Source organism: Heterodontus francisci, chromosome 38 (genome assembly GCF_036365525.1).
Source record: "Heterodontus francisci isolate sHetFra1 chromosome 38, sHetFra1.hap1, whole genome shotgun sequence".
Lineage (NCBI taxonomy): Eukaryota > Metazoa > Chordata > Chondrichthyes > Heterodontiformes > Heterodontidae > Heterodontus > Heterodontus francisci.
In genome coordinates this window covers 24287182-24310402 of record NC_090408.1, presented here as the reverse complement: position 1 = coordinate 24310402, position 23221 = coordinate 24287182, and the positions used below count along the sequence as shown (strand labels likewise).

Sequence of the window (23221 nt, the reverse complement as noted above, 5' to 3'; positions counted from 1 at the left end):
AGATAAGGAGGCCCAAAAGAATACTAATTCTATATTCCTACCACATCCCCACCAGTCCCTATATTTCCCTACCACCTACCTATCCTAGGGGTAATTTATAATGGCCAATTTACCTATCAACCTGCTAGTCTTTGAAATATGGCTACTCCAGTTCAGTTTCTGGTCAGTGGTAGCCCCTAGGATGTTGATAGTGGGGGATTCAGCGATGGTAATGCCGTTGAATGTCAAGGGGAGATGGTTATATTCTCTCTTGTTGGAGATGGTCATTGCCTGGCACTTCTGTGGCGCAAATGTTACTTGCCACTTATCAGCCCAAGCCTGGATATTGTCCAAGTCTTGCTGCATTTCTACACTGACTGCTTCAGTATCTGAGGAGTCACGAATGGTGCTGAACATTGTGCAATCATCAGCGAACATCCCCACTTCTGACCTTATGATTGAAGGAAGGTCATTGATGAAGCAGCTGAAGACGATTGGGCCTAGGACACTACCCTGAGGAACCTCTGCAGTGATGTCCTGGAGCTCAGATGATTGACCTCCAACAACCACAATCATCTTCCTTTGTGCTAGGTATGACTCCAGCCAGCGGAGGGATTTCCCCCTGATTCCCACTGACCTCAGTTTTGCTAGGGCTCCTTGATGCCATACTCGGTCAAATGCTGCCTTGATGTCAAGGGCAGTCACTCTCACCTCACCTCTTGAGTTCAGCTCTTTTGTCCATGTTTGAACCAAGGCTGTAATGAGGTCAGGAGCTGAGTGGCCCTGGCGGAACCCAAACTGAGCGTCACTGAGGTTATTGCCATGCAAGTGCCGCTTGATGGCACTGTTGATGACACCTTCCACCACTTTACTGATGATTGAGAGTAGGCTGATGGGGCGGTAATTAGCCGGGTTGGACTTGTCCTGCTTTTTGTGTATAGGACATACCTGGACAATTTTCCACATTGCAGGGTAGATGCCAAGAAGTAAATGAACGAAGTCCTCTGCCAAATGTGCTTGTATAATTTCTGCAAATAGATGCTCTAACCACATTGTAGACCATTGTGGTACTGAACAGATGGACTGTTTGTTTTCTATTTTGTCAGGATCCTTCAAGTGGTGAAGTTGGAATTCAGTGTGGCTACAGATTTGATTTTTGAGAATCTAGGTGGTTGTAACTATGAAAGAATGGCTTGTCAAAGCTCGATGCATTTTTGCAAGTGTAAGAGCAGGTTGCTGTATAGATCCAAGCCCGACCAGCAGGGTGAAACACTCCATGTATTGCATGTTTTGTATAATTGATCTGCTCTGCTGTGAAATGACCTTTATTCATGCAACTGCATTTTTAGTGAGCCTGCTGTAATAGAGTTTCGTAAATACAATGATTGCTGTGTTTCTGAATGTTTGTAGGCTGGCTGTTAGCACAAATGTTTTAATAGTTGGTCAGAATGACTAGGGATGTGTGGTATTGGTTTTTATGAATAGGTAACTGTCAGAAAGAATGGAAGCTGTTGCATTAACAGCCACTTGGATGAATTCAGTCAATAAAATTTACTTAATCATCCTGATTTCTAAATCCTTCACTGGTTACAGGTTAGCATTGACAGATTTTGTCTTTAATTCTACGTGTGGTACTGTTGGCAGTGGACTCTTGCACTTTCTCACAAATCTTCATCACTTGGCAACGTTCCTATGAATATCCCTGCAATTTTGATAAAATATGAAGTCCAAATAAAGTCAAAGTAATAAATACATTGACAGATACAAGGGGAACAATGCCTCTGGAAAATAAGTATATTTTTCTATTGGAATAGTGTTTTGAATCAGCAGCTCATTTGAGTAACATTAGGGCTAAGATCATACTAGCCAATAGTTTAATCAGAGTGCTAACTCGACAGCCCAAGGATGCAGATTTGCGTTCCACGAATGCCTGTCTCTCAAACCTGCCAACAATATATCTTCCCATATGTAGTGTTTGCTCATTTTGAGGAGTGGGAGGAGGAATGCTGATGTCGTCTGTCTCTCCTGACTACTAATTATAGCATGGCACTGGCAGGATTAATGCAGATAGCTGCCTGCAACAGCACATACTCCTGGCTGAGGGAGGAAGTGTGATGTTGGAAAGAAAAGGGGAGAAAATTCAGTCAAAGTACAGATTATTTCCAGACTTTTGACCTCTCTGCCACTATTGCCAAGTTAGACTTGTAAACAAATCCTTGGAGTTGTTTTAGTTTCAGAGCAATAAGTTTATTTTAAAAGAAAAGCTTGTGAAAAAGTAAAGCAGATTGCTTTGAGGTTACACTTTTGTGTGTTTGTAGGTTTTGCATCTATTTCTTCCCTGAATCAGATCTGGCTTTCCAATTTCCACCTTTCTTTCTAACCCCTTTCCCTGCTCAACCCCCCCCAAAACGAACACCAATCTTAAAGTGTTTAAGTACTTAAATGTTTTAATTATTGCATACAATAAAACACCGTGCAAATCTTTATAGATTGGAGATCTGTTCGATTGATCAAATGTTGAATTTTTCAGTGTGTTGGGGTAGAATGCTGGCCAGCTCTTGTTCAGTAATATCGTGCTGCCCTGATAGAAATACCAGTCTGCAACTTGAGCTGGATCACTGCTTATGCATGTTTCTGGGAACATGAATGATTGCAGTAATCACATTTCATTTTTTTAGCTTCTTACAGTATGAAGGTTCTTTTCATAAAGGCCAAATAACCCTGAAATGTATGTGGATGAACTGAAAGGGGGCTTAGTGTTTGAACTGATTATATGAGACAAATTGGCTAATGGTGTTAGACTGTGAGCAGTTTCCAGTTTCATCTACTGTGTGTTTTGAAAATCAAACTATTAATATAGTAATGAAAAGGCAACACAGGCAATAAATCCTTGTAAATTGTTGCTTGTGTAAACAAAATGCTCTTTCTCCAAATCAAGACTTTATGGAAGCTTAGTGAATGTATCACCTGGACTGGTAAAGAACTATACCGAACTAGAAGGTCCTTCAACTCTGCTGAGTTAGCTGATCTCAGACGGGTGATGGTCTGGGAGGTGCAACTAGACTGAGCAGACCTGGACTAGGGAAGGTTCTCACTCCTGACCATTGCCCATTAGCCCTGTAGGACATAGATGTTCAGACTGAGCTTTGAGGTTGTCTTGAGGGAGTAAGTAAGTAGTAAGCATTGAGTAAGACTTGGGTGGAACCATATCCCAGTATGATTTGCTGCCTTCAGGAATGGAGTGGAGAAAATGGTGGCAAGAAGAATCCGAATAAGGGGTAGTCTGTTTAAGACTGAGATGGGGAGGAATTTCTTCACTCAGAGGGTGGTGAATCTTTGGAATGCTCTACCCCAGATGGCTGTGGAAGCTCAATCATTGAGCACATTCAAGATAGAAATCAATAGTTATCTGAATACTAATGACATCAAGGGATATGGGGATAGCGCGGGAAAGTGGTGTTGAGGTAGATAATCAGCCATGATCTAATTGGTGAAGCAGGCTCGACCAGCTGAAGGGCCTACTCCTGCTCCTATGTTCCTATTAGTAACAGACTTTGCAAATATGTTTGTAGTTTGATTAATCTAATTTTCTTTTTTAAAAAAAACTAATTGCATGGTTTTAGATCTGGTCACTCTTGCCGAAAAAGTTTATTATTTTACTCTTCTTTCCTTCCATCCCCAATCCTGCCTATCAACTAACTTATATAAAGAATAAACGTTGTGAGTTCAGCTGCAGGTAATTAGTAGAAATGTGCTTGGGTAACTGAGATATGCATAAATGGGTTAAAGAAAGAGTGCTGAGTTAGCTGAGGTAGAAGTCATGCTACAGCTACATAAAGCCCTAGTTAGACCTCCCCGCTAGTGCTGCGAGTATTTCTGGGCACCACACCATAGAAAGGATATATTGGCCTTAGAGGGAGTACAGTGTTTAGTTATCAGATAGATACCTGGACTCCATGGGTTATAGGAGGGCTGTATTCCCTTGGAAATGAGAAGGTTAAGAGGTAATTTGATCAAAGTTTTCAAGTTATTAAGGGGAAGAGATAGGGGAGGTAGAAGAATTGTTTCCACTGATTGGGGAATCTAGGATTAGGGGATATAATCTAAAAGTTATAGTCAGGCCTCTCAGGATTGAAGTTAGGCAACACTTCTACACGCAAAGGGTGGTAGAAGTTCGGAACTCTTTTGCAAATGGTTGTTGATAAGTCAATTGTTGATTTGTAACTCTGTGATTGATAGATTTTTGTTATCCAAAGGTATTAATGGATATGGAGCAAAGATGGGTATCTGGCGTTTAGATTGCAGATCAGCCATGATCTCAATGAATGGCAGAACAGACTCAAGGGACTAGTTGGTCTGCTGTTGTTCTGAGTGCTGAGCCCTGTCATCTAGCTGGAACTGCTAAGAATTGCACTCTGTTTCCAAGTCAAAATCTCTTGCTTGTCCATTTTTGGAAGAGAACACTCTGTGCCCTGGACAGGGTGATTTGGATGATTGTATAATGGTAAGTTGCAGTCTTAGTCTGCGGCAGAGGAGTGGATGATGCTCCTAAGGCACGCTGTTTCGAAGGTCACTTGATGGAACACTGAAACAACAGATGTTCCTCCAAAGTTCATCTGTTCTGCAGTTCATCAGTTTTTGAAAACAAACTAGTTGGGTGTCCAATTTTTCAGTGAATAGTAGCCAAGTCATTTTTTAGACTAGCAGCACATTGCCAACAGAATTATTACAACACAGAAGGAGGCCATTTGGCCCATCGTGTCTGCACCGGGTCACCGAATGAACAATTCACCAAGTGTTACTTCCCCTGCCTTCTCCCTTAAACCCTGCACATCCTCCCTTTTCAGAGAAACAGAATCTCACTATCTTTTGTTTTATTTGAATTATTAGATTAATGGAAGTAATGTTTCTGTCTGAATCTTCCGAAGTTCTTCCTCAAAAAAGCGACCTGTGAATATAGTTTTGTTTGATCTGGCAAGCTCATACGTAATGCCACCACCCCCTATCCAAAAAGAACGTTGCCCACCTCACTGATCTCACCTACAGTCTGGGAACAATTCTATGGAAAAAAACCTTTTCAATGCGTGAATCCGGCCTTCACCTCTGCATGTCGTAGAGGACCATATTTGTGGAAACTGAGTAGTACACAATCCTGGGCAAGCGTCAGAAATTCAATGCTGGGAGGATACTTAGTCTCTCCACCTCTCTCTGTGCTCCTTTGAAGACACTCCTTAAAACCTTCCTCTTTGGCCAAGTTTTGGTCACCTATCCTAATATCTCCTTATTTGGCTTGGTGTCAAACTTTGATCACACGCCTGTGAAACGTGTTAGTGTTTCATGACATTAAAGGCGCTATATAAATGCAAATTAAGTCCTTGAAACCTGACAGCTGAATTTTCAAAATTATAATACATGCAGTTTCTCATTTGGTATTGGTCAACTGAGCATGATCCTTAATTGCTCAGTGAATATGCCCTTTTTTTTAGCAGAAGGCAAAAATGAAAGATGCGTTCAGCTGACTCTCCTGATACCAGCTGAGTCTCTGCTTCTAAACTGTCAGGTCTCAGTGCAGTGAAGTCCGACAGGTTTGGTTTGCAAATGACATCTATTCACCTCTCCCTTCATTCACATCGATTTCTATTGGAATTGGTACTGTCTTGCATATTTGCCATATTTTAAAAGGGCCTTTCTTTTCATAATGTGTTGAGCAAACTTTATTGTGGGTTCAAGTCCCACTGCAGAGACTTGAGAGCAAAAGCTAAGCTGACACTCCAGTGCATTACTGAGGGAGTGCTGCATTGTCTGTCTGAGGTGCTATCTTTCGAATGAGGTATTAAACCAAGGTCCTGACTGCGCACTCAAGTGGATGCAAAATATCCCATGGCACTATTTTGAAGAGCAATGTCGTTTTCTCTAGTATCCACCAATATTTATCCCTCAACCAACATCACTAATAACAAATGATCTGATCATTATCACATTGCTGTTTTTGGGACAAATTAACTGCTGCGTTTCCTACATCGCACTTCAAAAGTACTTAATTGGCTGTAAAGCACTTTGGGATCTTCTGAAGTTGTGAAATGCAAGTCTTTTTATTAGGTGAGGGAGAAGATCTATATATATTATTTTTGCTAGAGTAAAGTTTCTCAGAATATAATGAGTTCCAACACTTGACACAGAATGGGGAGAGGTGTGCCAAACTCTCAAAGACAATACACCCTTTATCCTGAGAGGAAACTAAACACAGGACTTGGCTGCCTTAGTTTAACTGAAGAATATGTGTTTTAAAAATATTATACCCTTTTCTGCCTTTGGATCTGAACACCTGGAATTTTTCTGTTTTTGTTAGTGAAACCACCCCATTTAACTTGTCATTTCATCAGTGGAGAATGAAATGTGGCAGTTGAAAGTAAAATATAGTTCTCGTTTATATCTGTTTGTTTCTCCGGGCTGTTCAAATGGTCCAGTGGGCCACACCTTGTACTTTGCTTCCCTTGGAGTTTAATAAAGTAGTGAAGCAAAGATGTGCGGGGCGTGGGTAGCATTGTATATTTTGTAATCGGCTTCGCCATGTTGGTTATAGAGCTCTTGCCTACAGTATCTCCTATTTAAAGATGTTACTAGGTGTTATGACTAAGGCGGGAACGATGCACTGTCAATTCAGTCCCGTCACTCCACAGGTCGCAGCATATTATTAAAGTTTTCCCACCCAACCGGAAAACAGCCAAATTAAACACTCTACTAACCCCCAGAATAAAACAGACTAAACCAGGTATCTTTAACAACAAATAACTATTTATTAAAAAACTAAATCTCAAACACTATTAAGATAAACCTATGTCTAAAGACCCTGTAACTTGTCTTAATCTAACTCCCCCATTCTCACGCGCACACACACACACATAACAGTAGTTAGCCAGTTTTAAAAGTGCTGTTTTTAAACATTAGCTGTTTCTTAAGAATAAATAAATAAGTAAATTCTTGGTGGGTTACATTTCCAATGGATGAGGTATCCTGTGAAAATAATCAAATGCCTCTCAAAGTCTTCACACAGATTTGATGAAACAGTCCTTCAGTCGATAGGCATTCAAAACACTTAGGCTGCAGCAGGCATCAAGACCACTGGTGAATTCAGAAAATACAATCAGTAGAGAGATTCAATCTTGAAGCAAATACTTCCTGGCGTGGAAGTAAAGAAAAAGGAGATTTGCTACCTTCAGCAATACAAATGGTCTCTTCAAACAATAAATGGGTTTTTTTCTCAAGCAACTAACTAAGCCTTTAGCTCCTTGTAGAATTTCTGCTGAGGGAGAATAGACAACTCTTTTCTTCAGTAGCACGCCTCACTGGAGTCTGGTTCAGACTGTTTTTTGCTAGTTTTACACGGTCAAATCGCAACATTATACCACGTGACATCTCTCTCCTGCTGTGGCCTACAGACAGGTGCAGCTGACACCCTGTGCTCACTTTTAAAGGCACACTGTTTTCAAACAAAGTCTTAAAGGCACATCCTTTTTTAATCCAAGGAGAAAAATAATTACAGTTCTGTGATACTAGAATTAACACAATTGCCAATCTTGTATTTACTAAATGGACTTGCAGTTTTCTAGAGCTTGTTCATGGTGTACACATGGGGTCTGGGGAGTCTGCTGTGAGCCCAGCCACATCAGCAGGCAGAAAGTCTTCAATTAGACATAAAGGAAAATGTTTGCACTTGGAACAGATTTAGTTTCTCCACTCAATGTGAGGGAAACTCCTTCATAGCATGGAGACTTCACTTTGCACATATGTGGAAGAATGGAAGGGTCAAGCAAACCTGTTTAGATTCCATTTTTTAAGAACCAGTTGTGTGAGAGTTCTCATGATGCAGAAAGTGCTCTCAGCAACCTGATGTTCTGATTGGGTTGCTATCTTCTGGTAAGTACGTGGCACAGAATTCAATCAGGGTTCATTCTCCAAATGGAAATGTGGATTTGAGTGTAGCTTAGGGTAAAGGATCTTATTTTGCCATTTATTCTCCTCCTTTTTTTAAATGACTCTTAGCAGTGGTCCCGAGCTGAGCTGTGACATAAAAATCTCTCGTTGCTCATGTCTTTCTCAACAATACAACTCCGCAGCTCTGAGAGTGTACCCGAGGTTAGTTACTCTCTGTGTATGAGAAGTGTTTGGCATCTATTCAGTGTTCTCCCTGGTGGCTTAGTTGAAACTAGGATTTGCATCCGACCATTCAAAGCAAAACTGACAGGAACTGCAGTACACAACTTCACACTCCCATCTTGTGACCTCTTTAAATAGCTTGTTCCATAATTATAAAATGAGCTTCAACTGGCTGGCTTAATATTCATGGAACCACAAAGCTGGTATGTCTTTGCAATCCATGTACAACACCAGAAGGTGATGATCGTTTCACTAAACATAGTGCCCTGTATTTCCAGGCCTGGTAAGGAGGATTTGAAAGCCAGTTAACTGGTTTTAAAGTAGATCCTTTAAATAAAACACAGAATCCATATTGTACTGGGCCCATGGTCCGCATCCAGTCTTTGGTCTCCCACACCATACTATTCCTGCATGATGTGGCCTCAGGATGTCCCATGGTGATGTTTGGGTGCAGGCCCAGTGGCTTTTGATATCTTATCTTGGCATTGTGCCATGAGAATGTGCTACTCAAGAAGTTCAGTGGGTAAAGAATTCCAAGTGCACTCACTTCCTTCTTCACTAGACTACTGTGCACAAGACAGCGTCTTCAGACATTGTTACACAAAGAAACTAAGGTAACCCAAAGCCAATTAGAGAGTTAAAAGACTTAGTTCAAGTCCTGGTCAACATTCATCTCCTTGCTGCTTGTGGGGTCTTGGGTGTGAAAAATAGCTTCCATGTTTTTCTATATAACAGTCATACTTCAAAGTAATTAATGCACGTTGAGATGTTTGAGGTGTGATAAGGTGCTATGTCAGTGCTAGTCTGTTTGTCGTCATGATTACCAATTGTCGAGTTTCAGGCTGATGGTGTATGTGTTGGGAGCTCAGTCCTTGTGGAAGACCTTTTAAATTTTTTTGAAGCAGGAACTAAGCCTCACTTCCCCTCAGTGTAGTCCCTCCCTGTTTGCAAATGAAAATGATTCTGCTAGCTGCATACTGTAGGCAAGAATTTTGGAAAGAACAGTTCCTGCCTGCAGTATACAGATGGATCATGTCATAGGCAGGGACAGTGTTGAGCGCCAAGGGATTGAGGGAAATAGATCCCGATGAAGGGAGAGGTGAATGGATTGCAGTAGACATTAAGCGGAAACAGAAGGTAATGAAGGGGAGTGGGAAAGCTGCCCTTTGGGTTGAGGGAAGAAGGAACCTGCCAACATGAACTGAGAGCTAGTTGGGAGGGGCAGTGTTAGAATGAACTGGGTGCTTGTAGGAAGTGCCAACCTGTACTTGGGTGAGGTAGTGGAGAGAGGAGGACCAGCTTGAACAGGGGGGAGTGGAAGAATACTGCCAGCTTAACAAGATTAGAGAAGGAGAATAGAGCCAGGTTGAACTAGTGAAGGGGAAGAGAGCCAGATTGAACTAGTGAAGGGGAAGAGAGCCAATATGAACTGAGAGTTGGAGAGGGAATGTTTGTGTAAAAGGGTGGAGAGTTGTCTGGGGTGCAGTCTCTGTGAACTGAGTCTAGAGTGGGTAAAGGACCTTTAGTCAACTGGAGCGGATGGGAATGTTTTGGTGTGGGAGAGTGACTATTCAAAATGTTTTGAAGTGTGCTCCTGTTTATTACCTAAACGTTGTTTTTCCCCGCACCCCCCCCCCCCCCCCCCCACCGCAATTTAAGATGCAGTGAGCCTCTTGCTGCTTGTGCTATAGAAATACAAGTTATGCTCTTTAATGGTTTTTGTATTAAAAATGTTTAATTTCTGTTTAAATAATTTTGATGTAAACCTAAAGGAAGTTATTTACTAATGCAATTTCAGCTATGCCATCTAAATACATGCAGGCCTGCAGTGTTCGACACAATATTACCTCCTGATAGTGCAAAAACTGTAGTGACCACTTTTAAGATAAAACTATCAAAAAATTATTTTTGGGTTGGGTTTGAATAATGAAATTACACTTCAAACTGCTTGAAAATGCACCAGTGTCAAAGGTAAACCTTGGGGAAGGGGAACATGGCCCCAGATATTTTTTTTTTAAATATTCGTTCATGGGATGTGGGTGTCGCTGGCTAGGACAGCATTTATTGCCCATCCCTAATTGCCCTTGAGAAGGTGCTGGTGAGCAGCTGCCTTGAACCGCTGCCGTCCATGTGGGGTAAGTACACCCACGGTGCTGTTAGGAAGGGAGTTCCAGGATTTTGACCAGTCAGGATGGTGTGTGGTTTGGAGGGGAACTTGCAGGTGGTGGTGTTTCAATGCATCTGCTACCCTTGTTCACCTAGGTGGTAGAGGTTGCAGGTTGGAAGGTGCTGTCTAAGGAGCCTTGGTGCATTGCTGCTGTGCATCTTGCAGATGGCACACACTGCTGCCACTGTGCATCGGTGGTGGAGGGAGTGAATGTTTGTGGGTGGGCGGCCAATCAAGCGGGCTGCTTTTGTCCTGGATGGTGTCAAGTTTCTTGAGTGTTGTTGGAGCTGCACCCATCTAGGCAAGTCAAGAGTGTTCCATCACACTCCTGACTTGTGCCTTGTAGATACTGGACAGGCTTTGGGGAGTCAGGAGGTGAGTTACTTGCTGCAGGATTCCCAGCCTCTGACCTGCTCTTGTAGCCACGGTATTTATATGGCTACTTCAGTTCAGTTTCTGGTCAATGGTAACCCCCAGGATGTTGATAGTGGGGGATTCAGCGATCGTAATGCCATTGAATGTCAAGGGGAGATGGCTAGATATTCTGTCTTTGCAAAGTGAGTTTACAGCATCACAGCTCACTTTGCTTTCAAACATGTCTAGATTTCACTACTTTAAAAATTACACTTTTTGTCTTTAATACATCTGATGGCATAATAAATTTGGACAAGTTCATGTCCCGCTCCCATTGAGACTACTACTTTTTGTATATGTTGGATTTGTTTTTTGGAATGTGATCCCCAACATGCTAAAAACAATGTTGAAATCCAGTGTAATATTGAAACAATGGTGGTGGTCATAGATCTTTATTCAGTGCTTTTTATTTTCTATTTTTTTTTGAGTTATCAGCTTTTTGGAGGCTCAGTCCTCCACTCTGTTTGTCAGCTTTGCCAAGTTTTGGAGATTGGCAAGTGTGGTAGGATGCACAGGAGGTTCTGTTGAAACTGGACCATAGGTACAGGATAGTGCCCATGTTAATTCAATGCTGCAAGTTTATGTAGGGTATTTGCCAGGCTTTGATACTGGTGGGAACTCCACACAGAATTTGGAACAAATGTACCAAGATAGGTCAATTTTGTTCTGTTCAGTCTATGATGTTTGAATTGGCAGACAAGAACCAAATTGTTTGCTTATTTTTTTTAAAGTGATTTGGCTTCCATGTACCATCATTGTGTTGTGCCAAGATTTTAATAACATGTAAGAAATTGTTGTGTGAGTGCAACACTACAACATTTTTTATTTAAACCTGATGCTTCAGTGTACCATTCATAAACAGTCTAAGTGTTAAAATCCTGGCACAACTCAATGATGACTTATAAAACTGTATCCTTTTGCCTTCAAATTGAAGGCATTATTTTGCATTCAGCGTGCACGATTATATTCTAAAATATCTCAGTGCTGATGCCAGGCAATTCTATTATTTGTTTGACTTTGAAAAACACTGGTGTGTACAAGTCCAGCAAATGTGGGATAAGGTTGTTGGAAAACTAATTCTCTGGCTACAACTGGCTATATAAGAATGTAATCACTTTCTCTTCCTGCACCGTTACCTCTGGTCCCTTCTATTTCAAATCCACATGCTGCCCCTCGTGGACAACATCCAAAAGCAGAGTGTTAGTTTCCACATGTACGCTGATGACGTCCAGTTCTACCTCATGAACACCTCTCTGAACTCCTCCATTGTCTCTAAATTGTCAGACTGCTTGTCTGACATCCTATATTGAATAAGCAGAAATTTCCTCCAACTAAATATTGGGAAATATGAAGCCATTGTCTTTGTTCCCATGCCACTGACTCCATCCTTCTCCCTGGCATCCGTCTGAGGCTGAACCAGACTGTTTGCAAACTTTAGCTTAAATATTTAATTTCAAGATGAGCTTCTGACCATGTATCCTTGCCATCCTTAAGAATGCCTATTTCCAACTCCGTACCATCTCCTGATTCCACTCCTGCCGCAACCTATCTGCTGTTGTAACCTTCATCCATGTCTTTGTCACCTCTAGACTTGATTGTCCCAACGCATTCCTGACTGGCCTCTCATGTTCTACCCTCCCATAAACTTGAGGTCATCCAAAACTCTGCTGCCTGTGTCCTAACTTGCACCACGTCCATTCCCCCATCACCTCTGCTTGCTGTCCTACATTGGCTTCCGGTTAAGCAATGCCTCAGTTTTAAAATTCTCATCCTTGTTTTCAAATCCAGCCAGGGCCGTGCCCTTCCCTATCTCTAATCTTTTCCAGCCCTACAATCCTCCGACATATCTGTGCTCCTGCAATTCTGGCCTTTTGAGCATCCCCGAGTTTAATTGCTCCACCGTTTGTGGCCGTACCTTCAGCTGCCAAAGCCCTAAGCACTGGATTCCCTCCCTAAACCTCTGTGTCTCTAACTTTCTTTCGTCCTTTTAAGATGCTTTTTAAAATCTACTTTTTTTGGCCAAGCTTTTGGTCATCTGACCTAATATCCCCTTATGTGACTCTGAGTCAGATTTTGTTTGATTGTGTTCCTGTGAGGTGCCTTACTACATTAAAGGTGCTTATATACATACAAATTGCTGGAGTGAATTTTAAAGCTGTGCTCTAAACCCAGGTTAATCGTAACAAAATCAAAGCTCTGGATGGCTCAAGTTACTTTGACATCATATAATTTGGAAACACTGTCTACCTGACTCTGCACAAGGACCATCCACACAAAGTATTAACTTTTTTCATAATTAAGTAGGATCATTAATTTATTACAATGTTATTATTCCAGGATTTTACTAGTGCAGTTATGGTGTTTTTCTTGTATAGTTTTGCCGGTAGATGCTGCCAGTATAGTTTCATTTTCACAAAGTACACTAGCATCATCTGTTGGTTGGGAAACAGTACTGCGACCGAATCTGTGCATGTGTTTTTAAGTACAGTGCTGGAATATGTATGTATAGCTAGGCTCCTGAAATGGGGTGCAATCCACATTTGGATCACCTGAGAGTGGCTCAGTGCCAGAATGAATTGTAATCTTTTGATAGTGTGAAGATAATGAGACTTTACATGGAGCAACAAATGAAGAGGTTGGTGCCAGTTGGTAGTGTGACCAGATGGAACACAGCAATAATTGGACCTGCAGACAGGGTGCACGGCTTGACCCTGGACCTCATATGGACGAGGGGGGCACAGCAGCTTGTAGCTGCTGCCTGTTTCTCTGGTTTCATCCCAGTAGGCATCTCCTTGCCCCTCCTTCTGGATTCAAGTGGACACTGATGTGTTCTGTGGTGTAATGACAGATAGTCCCCTGATAAGACACTGCATCAACCTTTGATTAACAAGTCAGTGCAGATAAGAACACAAATTAACACACTTTTATTCTGCGGCTGCTGCAGAAGAGAAAAATAACCTTCCAGACAAGTAGACAAGTACTTTTCTGCTCTTCATTTAAAAGAAAATGCATATCCTTTAGCATTGGTATCTGATGCCAATGGACCAAATGATATGCGTTACACCGTCCTGTGCCACCAGCAGTTGGTACTTTGTACTGCTTTTCCAGTAGTTCAACATCATCGGCACAGGGCGGCAGCTTGCATCTCTTAGAGTTGGCCTGTAGGTTCATGAAATGGTTGCTCTGTTTTGATGGAGGCTGTTTCGCTTTCAAGCAGGGAGTTAATCATGCTGTCAACTCTGACACCCAGTTTCTGGGTCTTTGTGTGTGACAGGAAACACCGTTTCTCTCAGCGTGATGGTTTATTAACATTTATAGCAGCTGGATCTCCCATACACCAATTGAACACTCTGACTGTAAAGCAAAGTGCTGGTTCAGTTGTGTGGACTGTTCTCTGCATCAGTGACTTATACATGTATTTTTGAAATTGTATAATTTTAGGTGAATCATAGAATCATAGGAAGTTTAAGGCACAGAAAGAGGCCACTTGGCCCATCGTGTCTGTGCTGGCTAAAAAACGATCCACCTATTCTAATCCCATCTTCCAGCATTTGGTCTGTAGCCCTGCAGATTACGGCATTTGAGGTGCATAATCAGACTCCTTTTGAATGAGTTGAGGGTTTCTGCCTCAACTACCCTTTCAGGCAGAGAGTTTCAGACCATCACCACCCTCTGGGTGAAAAAGTTTTTCCTCATCTCCCTTCTAATTTTTCTACCAATCACTTTAAATCTGTGCCCCCTCGTCACTGATCTCTCTGCTAAGGTGAATAGGCCCTTCACCTCCACTCTATCCAGGCCCCTCAAAATGTTGTACATTTTAATCAGATCTCCCTTCATCCTTCTCCGTTCCAAGGAGAACAACCCCAGCCTATCCAATCTTTCCTCAGAGCTGCATTTTTCCAGTCCCGGCAACATCCTCGTAAATCTCCTCTGTACCCCCTCTAGTGCAATTATAGCCTTTCTGTAATGAGTTGACCAGAATTGCACACTGACTGACTGCCAACTGCAGCCAATTTGTGCAAAGTACAGGAAGTTTTATATGCAGACTGCACAATCTTCTTTAATACTGGACCTAAAGATATGCATCAATTCGTATGCAACATTGAAAACATCCTTTAAGGCTAATTGTGTAGGCTGATGATAACTTGTGCTTTTAGTTTGTGTTTTAAGGGTTTTGCTGTAATATTGACCAGCAATAAAAGGCAGGCTTATTTTCTTAAACTCTTTGTTTTTCCTTTAAAATGAACCACTATCTCCTTTAGTGTTGGTTTCAAAGCTGCTCATTTCGAAAAGTCAAACCTACGTGACTTCTCTATCATGCTCTTTGGCTTGTAATACTGTTGGAATAATTTGATAGTACAATGTTGTCAGTTGCTTTGCAGCAAATGCTGTCACTTAATGGATAGTGTTTTCTTTTTATAATGCCCCCTTGCACTTACAATCAAGGGGAGGAGACTACTGGAAAGTATTTATTTGAAATATTTAGGCATACAGTCTAATCTTGCCACGGTAGAATATATCTTGTGACTGTTGTGATATTACAAATGCATTATTTTCATATATAAATAAAACATTTATTGTTTTTATAACAGCAGCAGTATTTCCCAATTGAAATTCTAACCAATAATAGATATTTGTGCTTCCCGTTACATGTCAAAATCATATAAACACAGAATAAATGATGCTGATGGACGGCAAATGGAATATTTCATGTGAATGACAAGAGGGGAAAATTTTAACCTAACCTGCCCATCAGGAAACTGTAATAGATTGGGTGCAGCGCTAGTTTTATAACTTGCCACATTTTACTTTGCATTAAAGTTGGTCGAGAGTAATATTGTGTGTGGTGTAAAACTAGCATTCCATCCAATCCTGTGACAGTTACACGGAGTTTCCCTAGTTTAAACCAGATGTTTAATTTCTCCTTTTGTTTTTGTCTCCTTGTCTCTCTCTTTTTTTTTAGACCAGGGATGATTTTCTGGGCCTGGTGGATATTCCCCTTCAACATATCCCGGTAAGTTTTAATTCCAGCAGAGTGACGTGTCGAAGTATTGTTATTTGAGAATATTTTTGTGCCCAAAATTCCTGCGCCCATTTGCCAAATATAATGTCAATCTATAAGTTTACAGATTTTTTCATTAAATCTCATAGAATATGCATTTATTTTAAGAGTATCGTGTTTATCATATTCTTGCAATTCATTCATTCCTTCCCTTCCTCCCTCCCTCCTTCCCCCTCTCCCTCCGATTGCTCCTCTTATACTCCCACCACAACTCTAGGGTGTTCTCCTTTCCAATACATGTCTGGATACTGGCCAGTGTACTCTTGTCTTCAGCCTCCTGAGTCCCAGTGGAAGGGGATGGAGGGAGGGAAACATCTCCATCCAATGTGGTTTTTCCATTTAGAACTTGAGTTCGCCGATGATTCTTTCGTTACAGTGGTGTCTATACACTTTGGAGTGTTGGAATATAGTGTTTAAACGCTGAGATTAAGCTCTAATTAGATTAAGACCATTTGTATCTTTAATGCTTTGATCCATTTTTGTCCCCTGCGTTCTTTCCCCACTTTCCCCTGCCCCCCCCCCCCCCCCCTCCTCTCCCCAGCTTTTTTCAAGATTCTGTGTCCCCAACTCCAGTCCTCTTCCTGCCTGTTGTGCAGTGTGACCATCTCTACTTTAAATGTTGTTTTCTTGAACTCCTGAGAAGCAGGAAGCTCACTGTAATGTAAAATTGGCTGATTGGCAGCAAGGCACAAAATTGCTGGGTTCATGTCAGGACTCTGAACATTGCAGGAGGAATGTGGGACTTGCGTTTGGGACACTAGGCCATCTGGAAGTGTTCTCAGCAGAGCAAGAGGCATGGATGATCTACCAAATGTGTAGACTGGTGGGCTGGAAGGTGAGGACAAGGGGACCTGATCTTGATTCTGAGTGCAGTGGGTGGTGGGGGGGATGGGCAGCAAAAGAGGTTATGGCAGAAGTACAGGAAATGGAACGGACTTGATCCAGGACCCTGTGGAGGGGAATCTTCAGCTGAAGAGCAGGAAGGACATTATGGAACCTCTGGCATCATCAGTGCAGTTTCAGTAGACACTGAGAAATTGAGAGAAGGGAATGGAGTCTTGGTTCTCCACAGATGCAACCTAAACTCCTGAGTAATTCCAAAGTTTTTTTTTTGTTGATTTTGAGCAGAAAAGCAACAAAAATATCATAAGCAGCTAAGAAATTTCAAGGAAAGGAACACTTTTTTTTCTACTTTTTGGCCCCACGCCAATAGTGAATATTCCTCAGTCTGAAGTGATCACAGCCTTTCAGTCCTCAACTCTGACTCCTTCTCCCAGGGTTAAACACTAGAAAGGTCCAGCCACAATTTAATACTAAATTAACAATCAATCTTAGGCTAAAGGGCTGGTATGGGAAGTAGACAAAGCAGTATTGGTGAAGTAAAAGGTGCTTTGCTGAGGTTATAACTTCTACTTGACGTGAAAATGCTCATTGTTGGCATGGGGTCAGTAAGTAGAAAAAAGTGTTCCTTTCCTTAACCTCTCTTGGCTGTTTATGATATTGCTGTTGGTTTTCTGCTAAATGGGGGAAAAAACCTGACTTCTTCGACTGAGGATAACTCTGAGGTTACACAGCATTTTGTAAAGTCCTGGCGAAAACACTGACTACTGTAACATGCCCTTCGTCATGACAAGTTAACCATTTGCTTAACTACCTTATTATTGAGGCACAAGCAAAGCAATCATGTGGGAAGAAAATAACTAACCATGCAAGTAAAATAAGCCTGACCTTTAATTTACTAACTGGAATAAAGACTTTTTTTGTTCAAACTGTGGAAAATTGTAATATTTGTAACCTTGCTAGAAGCTATGAATAATGATAGCCTTGCAGGTGCCTAGGGATTCCCTTACCATTAAAATTTGCCTCGCACTGTTAGTTTTCACGGAGTCTAGGTTACTGCACTTTGTGACCAGGAAAACTCATTGCCTGTTTCATTTCACGTATCGGCACCTTCAGATGGGCAGTTATAAAGTGCTGTTGGCAGATATTGTGCAGAAGCCCGCAAGTTGGATTGCAAAGGCTTTCCTGGTTGAAGGAAAATATGTGTAAATGAGTACTGGATGGAAAAAAAAATAAAATGACTAGAGTAGAAAAATGAAATTGAAATATAAGCAAATATATCAGAATTAATGGATACCCTTTTAATTGCAGACTGAAAGTCCAAACCTGGACAGACCATATACATTCAAGGATTTTATTCTTCATCCTAGAAGGTAAATGAAGGTATTCTGTTTAACATCGATATACAAGCGGTCTGTAGCTCAACCTCTGTTGGGAAATACTTGATAATTATTTTATTATTTATTTGGAGATACAGCACTGAAACAGGCCCTTCAGCCCACCAAGTCTGTGCCAACCAAGAACCACCCATTTATACTAACCCTACAGTAATCCCATATTCCCTACTACCTACCTACACTAGGGGCAAATTACAATTGCCAATTTACCTATCACCTACAAGTCTTTGGCTGTGGGAGGAATCCGGAGTACCCGGTGAAAACCTACGCGGTCACAGGGAGAACTTGCAAACTCCACACAGGCAGTACCCAGAATTGAACCCGGGTCCCTGGAGCTGTGAGGCTGCGGTGCTAACCACTGCGCCGCCCTGTGTAAATGTTGATCTAATTAGCTACCAGTATAAGTATTAGGATTTGTTCAAGTTGCTGGAGAAAATTCAAAATAGCAGGTCACAACATAGCAATGTACCTGATCAAGCCTATTGTCCTGAGATTTCTTCATATTCACTTTTCAGGCTGTCAGAACCTATTAGTGATTGTACAATCAAGTTAACAAAGACACTGAAAAGATAACATCAGTGTTAGTGCTGGTACATTTTTCAGCTTAGTCACATTTCAGATCTATTTATTTATTTATTTTTTTATTTTAGAGGTACAGCACTGAAACAGGCCCTTCAGCCCACCGAGTCTGTGCCAACCAACAACCACCCATTTATACTAACCCTACAGTAATCCCATATTCCCTACTACCTACCTACACTACTTTATCTATTTCTGAAAATATGGCTTAAATGAACTGAAGGCTGATCTAAAGAAATGTAAGTTACTAGGATCACTGGCCTAGATGTGGTCAACCCTAAAGCAAACTCATATTCACTATAACAAACACACAGAGGCACTAGAACAGTACCATAAATGCATTTAGTGCTTAACCACTAAACAGTTCTCCACCAGTGGAAGGGATAAGATGATCTTGGTCCACAGTTTACTGGAAGAATGCATTTCGACATGTCCATTGAGATACAAACAGGGTCTAATCCTGGTAATTAATTCCAAGTTCTCTTTTTGCACTAAAACATTTGAATTGTCTAATTATTTGATATAAGCAATCTCGATAGCATAGCAAATAGAACATTTAATGCTTAAAATGTTGAATTGTCAGGTAATTTTAATTAAGCAACTTTGAATGAGAAACTTGAGATTTTGGCACTTTACCTGATTTATTTTCTTGATAGTTTGCTCCCCACCTGAAGGGTTAACTTGCTGCTAAGGTGTGGTCCCCCAGTTGCCAGGCACCCTCAACTACCTCACTCAAGTGGTTACTTTTCGTGTGAGTTACTGTAGTGACTGTCGTCATCTGTGGACAGGGGAATGTTTGTGGACTTTATTATATGGACTTCCGGAATCTATTCAATAAAGTCACTCGTAAGAGAATGTTAGCTGAAGTTGAAGCTCATGGAATTGAGGGCATATTTTTGACTTAGTTCAAAGATTGTCTCTTGCCACTCAACCAGAGTGTAGGGATAGTGGGCAGGTGCTCACATTGGCAGGATGTGACTAGTGCTGTCCAACAGGGATGTGTGCTTGGGCCTCAAATAATCACTGTATTTATTAACTGCTTAGATGACATGATAAAGAGTTACATATTTTAGTTGGCCAATGACACAAGGATAGCAGTGTAGATGGCAGTATAAAATTACAAAAAGCTGTTAATAGAATATGTGAATAGGCAAAACTATAGTAAATGGATTGTTGGTATAGGCAAGTGTGGGGTCATCACTTTGGACCTATAAAGGATAGTTCAGAGTACGACCTGAATGGTGAACAGCCACAAGCAGTGGAAGTCCAAAGAGACATAGGCATGCATGTAGATAGTGTTACGACTGAGGAGTGCACTGTCTTGTTCTAGTTGCACTTCTCCACCGGTTACAACATATATTTTTAAATGTTTACCCAGTTACTGATGCAGTCAATCATACACTCTACTCTTTTTCCCCAGAATAAAATACACCAACCAGGTTTCTTTAATAAACAACAAAATTATCAGTTTATTATCAAACAAGACTTCTCTAGTAAAGAAGCATTAAAACACAGATTGAAATATGAAAGTTCCCTTTTAAAATATCACCCCCCCCCTCCCCCACACAAACTCATACACACACACTGAAACAAATAAATTCTCTCTACAGAGCTCCATTACAAAATAAAAGGCCAAAAAGAATACTTTGGCCAAATACTTCCTAATTCTTGAAGAAAAAAGAGAAGATATGGAAGGATGTCACTTGTCCCTTTTGGTCTGGCATCTGGGTATATGGTGACAGGTCACTGGGATCTCTTCAGAAGCTGTTTGTTCTGGAGATGTCGAGAAATAGTCTGGTAGGCTTTCCAGGAGAAATGTGGCATCAGTGGCTTCCGCTATCACACTCTGGTTTCACAGGGGTTTTTCAAAGACTGGAGGAAAGAGGAGTTGACACACTGGACCTCTCAGGGTCTTTTAGAGAGGTGCAAGAAAGATGAGCTGAGGGTTTCTTTCTTGGCAGGTTGATCTTCAACTGCTTTCACAGTCCACACCTCAACTGAAACAAAACGATTTCTTAGAAGTGAAACCACAAACAGCCAATCAGAACCTCCAGACCCTCATAAATCTTGACATGTCACTTCTCTGTAAACAACATCCCCAGTTCACCAAGGTTTCTGTTTATTGAGCTTAAGGCTTCCAGTAAAAGGTTGTTTTCAAACAAGATCTCTGTAACCCTTGTAAAAAAAAAAATTCATGGAATCTTGTCAACAAAAACAAAGTCCAGCATCTATGAAATCTTCAACCTTCCAAAAATGAATCTATTTCCACAATTTAAATATGAATTCAAAAAATATTTAACATAAAACGGAAGCACTTTCATTATAATAGATCATTAAAATGTCAGGCACAGGAACAAAAAATAATCAAAAAGGCTAAGGTATGCTGGCCTTCATATTTAGTGGACTAGAATACAAGGGGGTAGAAGTCATGCTACAGCTATACAAAGCTCTGGTTAAACCACACTTGTATTCCTATGTTCAGTTCTGGGCACCACTTTGGAAGGATATATTGGCGATGGAGGGAGTCCAGTGTAGATTTACCAGAATAATACCTAAACTCCAAGGGTTAAATTATGGGGAGAGATTGTACAAAGTAGGGTTGTATTCCCTGGAATTTTCGATGATAATGGGGTGACTTAATCAAAGTTTTCAAGATAGTAAGAGGAAATGGTAGGGTAGATGGAGAGAAACTACTTTTGCTGGTTCGGAATCTAGTTGTGTTTGCGATCGCTTTTGATAGTGAATGAGTTTGATTCAGGGTTGTCTTCACCTAGACCAGTGATCCTAATAATTTCAGGAGTGAGGTGGGAAACGCTTGTACGTGCAAAGGGTGGTATAAGTTTTGGAATTCTCTTCCACAAATGACAGCTCATGCCAGGTCAATTGTTGATTCTAAATCTGAGTTTGATAGATTTTTGTTAATTAAAGATATTAAGGCAAAGATGGGTGTATGTAGTTGGGTCACAGATGAGACATGATCTCGTTGAATGGCAGAACAGGCTCGAGGGGCTATTCGATCTACCCTGTTTCTGTGTCCCTACATCAGGGGCGTTGCAGTTGAACCCTATCCTGTAATAACTGATGTTCATCCACAATGCATATCGGGTAGTTGCTAGATAGCATTCGGAAGTGGGAACCCAGGCTGACTTTTCCCTCTTAATCCAGTGGCACTGAAACAAATGATATCGTGTCCCTACTACTGCCTCCCCTGCTAACTCAACACAGGGCCAGCATTAAACCTGGGAACTTCCTGGCCTGAATGTCTTACCTACTCACTCTCTTCAGCGGCTGAACAGTTCGGGGAGCCAGGTTGCTTGGCTTCATTTTTTAAAATATCTTGACCAATTATGTTTGGAAATGAAGTTGTTCTCAGCTGCAAAGGAAATATTTTCTTATGCCAACTTAAGGCAATTACTGATGCTCTCTTGTATCTCACCCAGGTTTTCATGTGTGTGATCCTGAATAGTAAATTCATTGCAACTGAACCCAGTCCTTAACCTCTGCACTTCCAGCAAAGGTTTTTGGATAGTTGGAACCATGGGCAACTTTTTTGCTGAAGTCAGGGAAGTGGAAGAAAATAGTGATGTTCCTATGACCTCCCTGGCTGAGGTCAGCTAACAGCACAGAATGGGAATCAAACTCTTAAACTTCAATGGTCTGTGGGGCTTAGCCTGCCACTGAATAAAGTCACTTAATCAGCGACCTAACTTTGATTTTAACCACTGGTTTGTGCAAATGTTTCATTACTTTACTTGTATCAGGTGCCCCGTAGAAGAAGCTAATTACACAATTACGTGGTGCATAATTTACACAAACTAATATTATGACTGGAACGACTTTGTCGTCCGTCTTCTCTCCCAAGTCAGTCATTTGGCCAATGTCTTGAAAATTCCATTATTATGTTTGGAATTAAATTCATAAAGCTATGACAGACCGAATTAGAATGCATTACATTACTGAACCATGGATTTATGCTAAGGTATTAGCTTTGTGACTCTCTAAAGATAACTTTTGTTCAAAAAATTGTTGCCGTCATATCAAAATATCATTAGTAGCTGCTCTCTATCCACTTATTAATTTTGAATCCATTCAGCACTGTCTGAACTGTGACTATTCATATTTGTCCTCCCCCTCTGAAATAACATCAGTGGCTGAAGTCTTGGCGTACTCTATGATTCAGTGTTTCTACATATGATTTCTAAGCCAAGGTAGTTAAATTTATTTACTTTTTAATTGTGCTATGGGAATCGTCAAGATAGAAATAATTTTCTAAATGAGTGAAAGGCAGCCTTCATGGTCCATGGTGAAGCATTAAAGCTTACTTTGTTATTGTAGCAATAATGTTGTAGAATCTCTTTTTTTTTAAAAAAAACGATGAAGAGCAGGATTTTATTCTATTCTTCCCCCTGGAATATCATTTGTATTTGTACCAAAATTGTTTGATTATTAATTGCTGCTTTGGCTGTTTATTCCCCAGTCATAAATCCAGGGTTAAAGGGCATCTTCGATTAAAGATGACCTATCTGCCTAAAAGTAATGCTTCTGAAGAAGATAGCACGGAGCAAACTGATGAATCGGAGGTAATGTAAGAAACTGTTGAGTGTTCCTGGTGATTGTATAATTTCT

General features: G+C 41.0%; 1 protein-coding gene across 4 annotated transcripts in view; it reads left to right on the top strand.

Annotated features, from left to right (window-relative positions):
- The window catches only part of LOC137352429 (E3 ubiquitin-protein ligase NEDD4-like), a 139186-nt gene that overhangs the window by 74932 nt on the left and 41033 nt on the right, over positions 1 to 23221 (top strand). For all 4 annotated transcript variants that reach the window (XM_068017843.1, XM_068017842.1, XM_068017840.1 and 1 more), the window contains 3 exons: positions 15681 to 15731; positions 17931 to 17992; positions 23073 to 23175. In XM_068017843.1, the coding sequence (XP_067873944.1) occupies positions 15681 to 15731; positions 17931 to 17992; positions 23073 to 23175 (216 nt within the window). The remainder of the gene's footprint in view (positions 1 to 15680; positions 15732 to 17930; positions 17993 to 23072; positions 23176 to 23221) is intronic.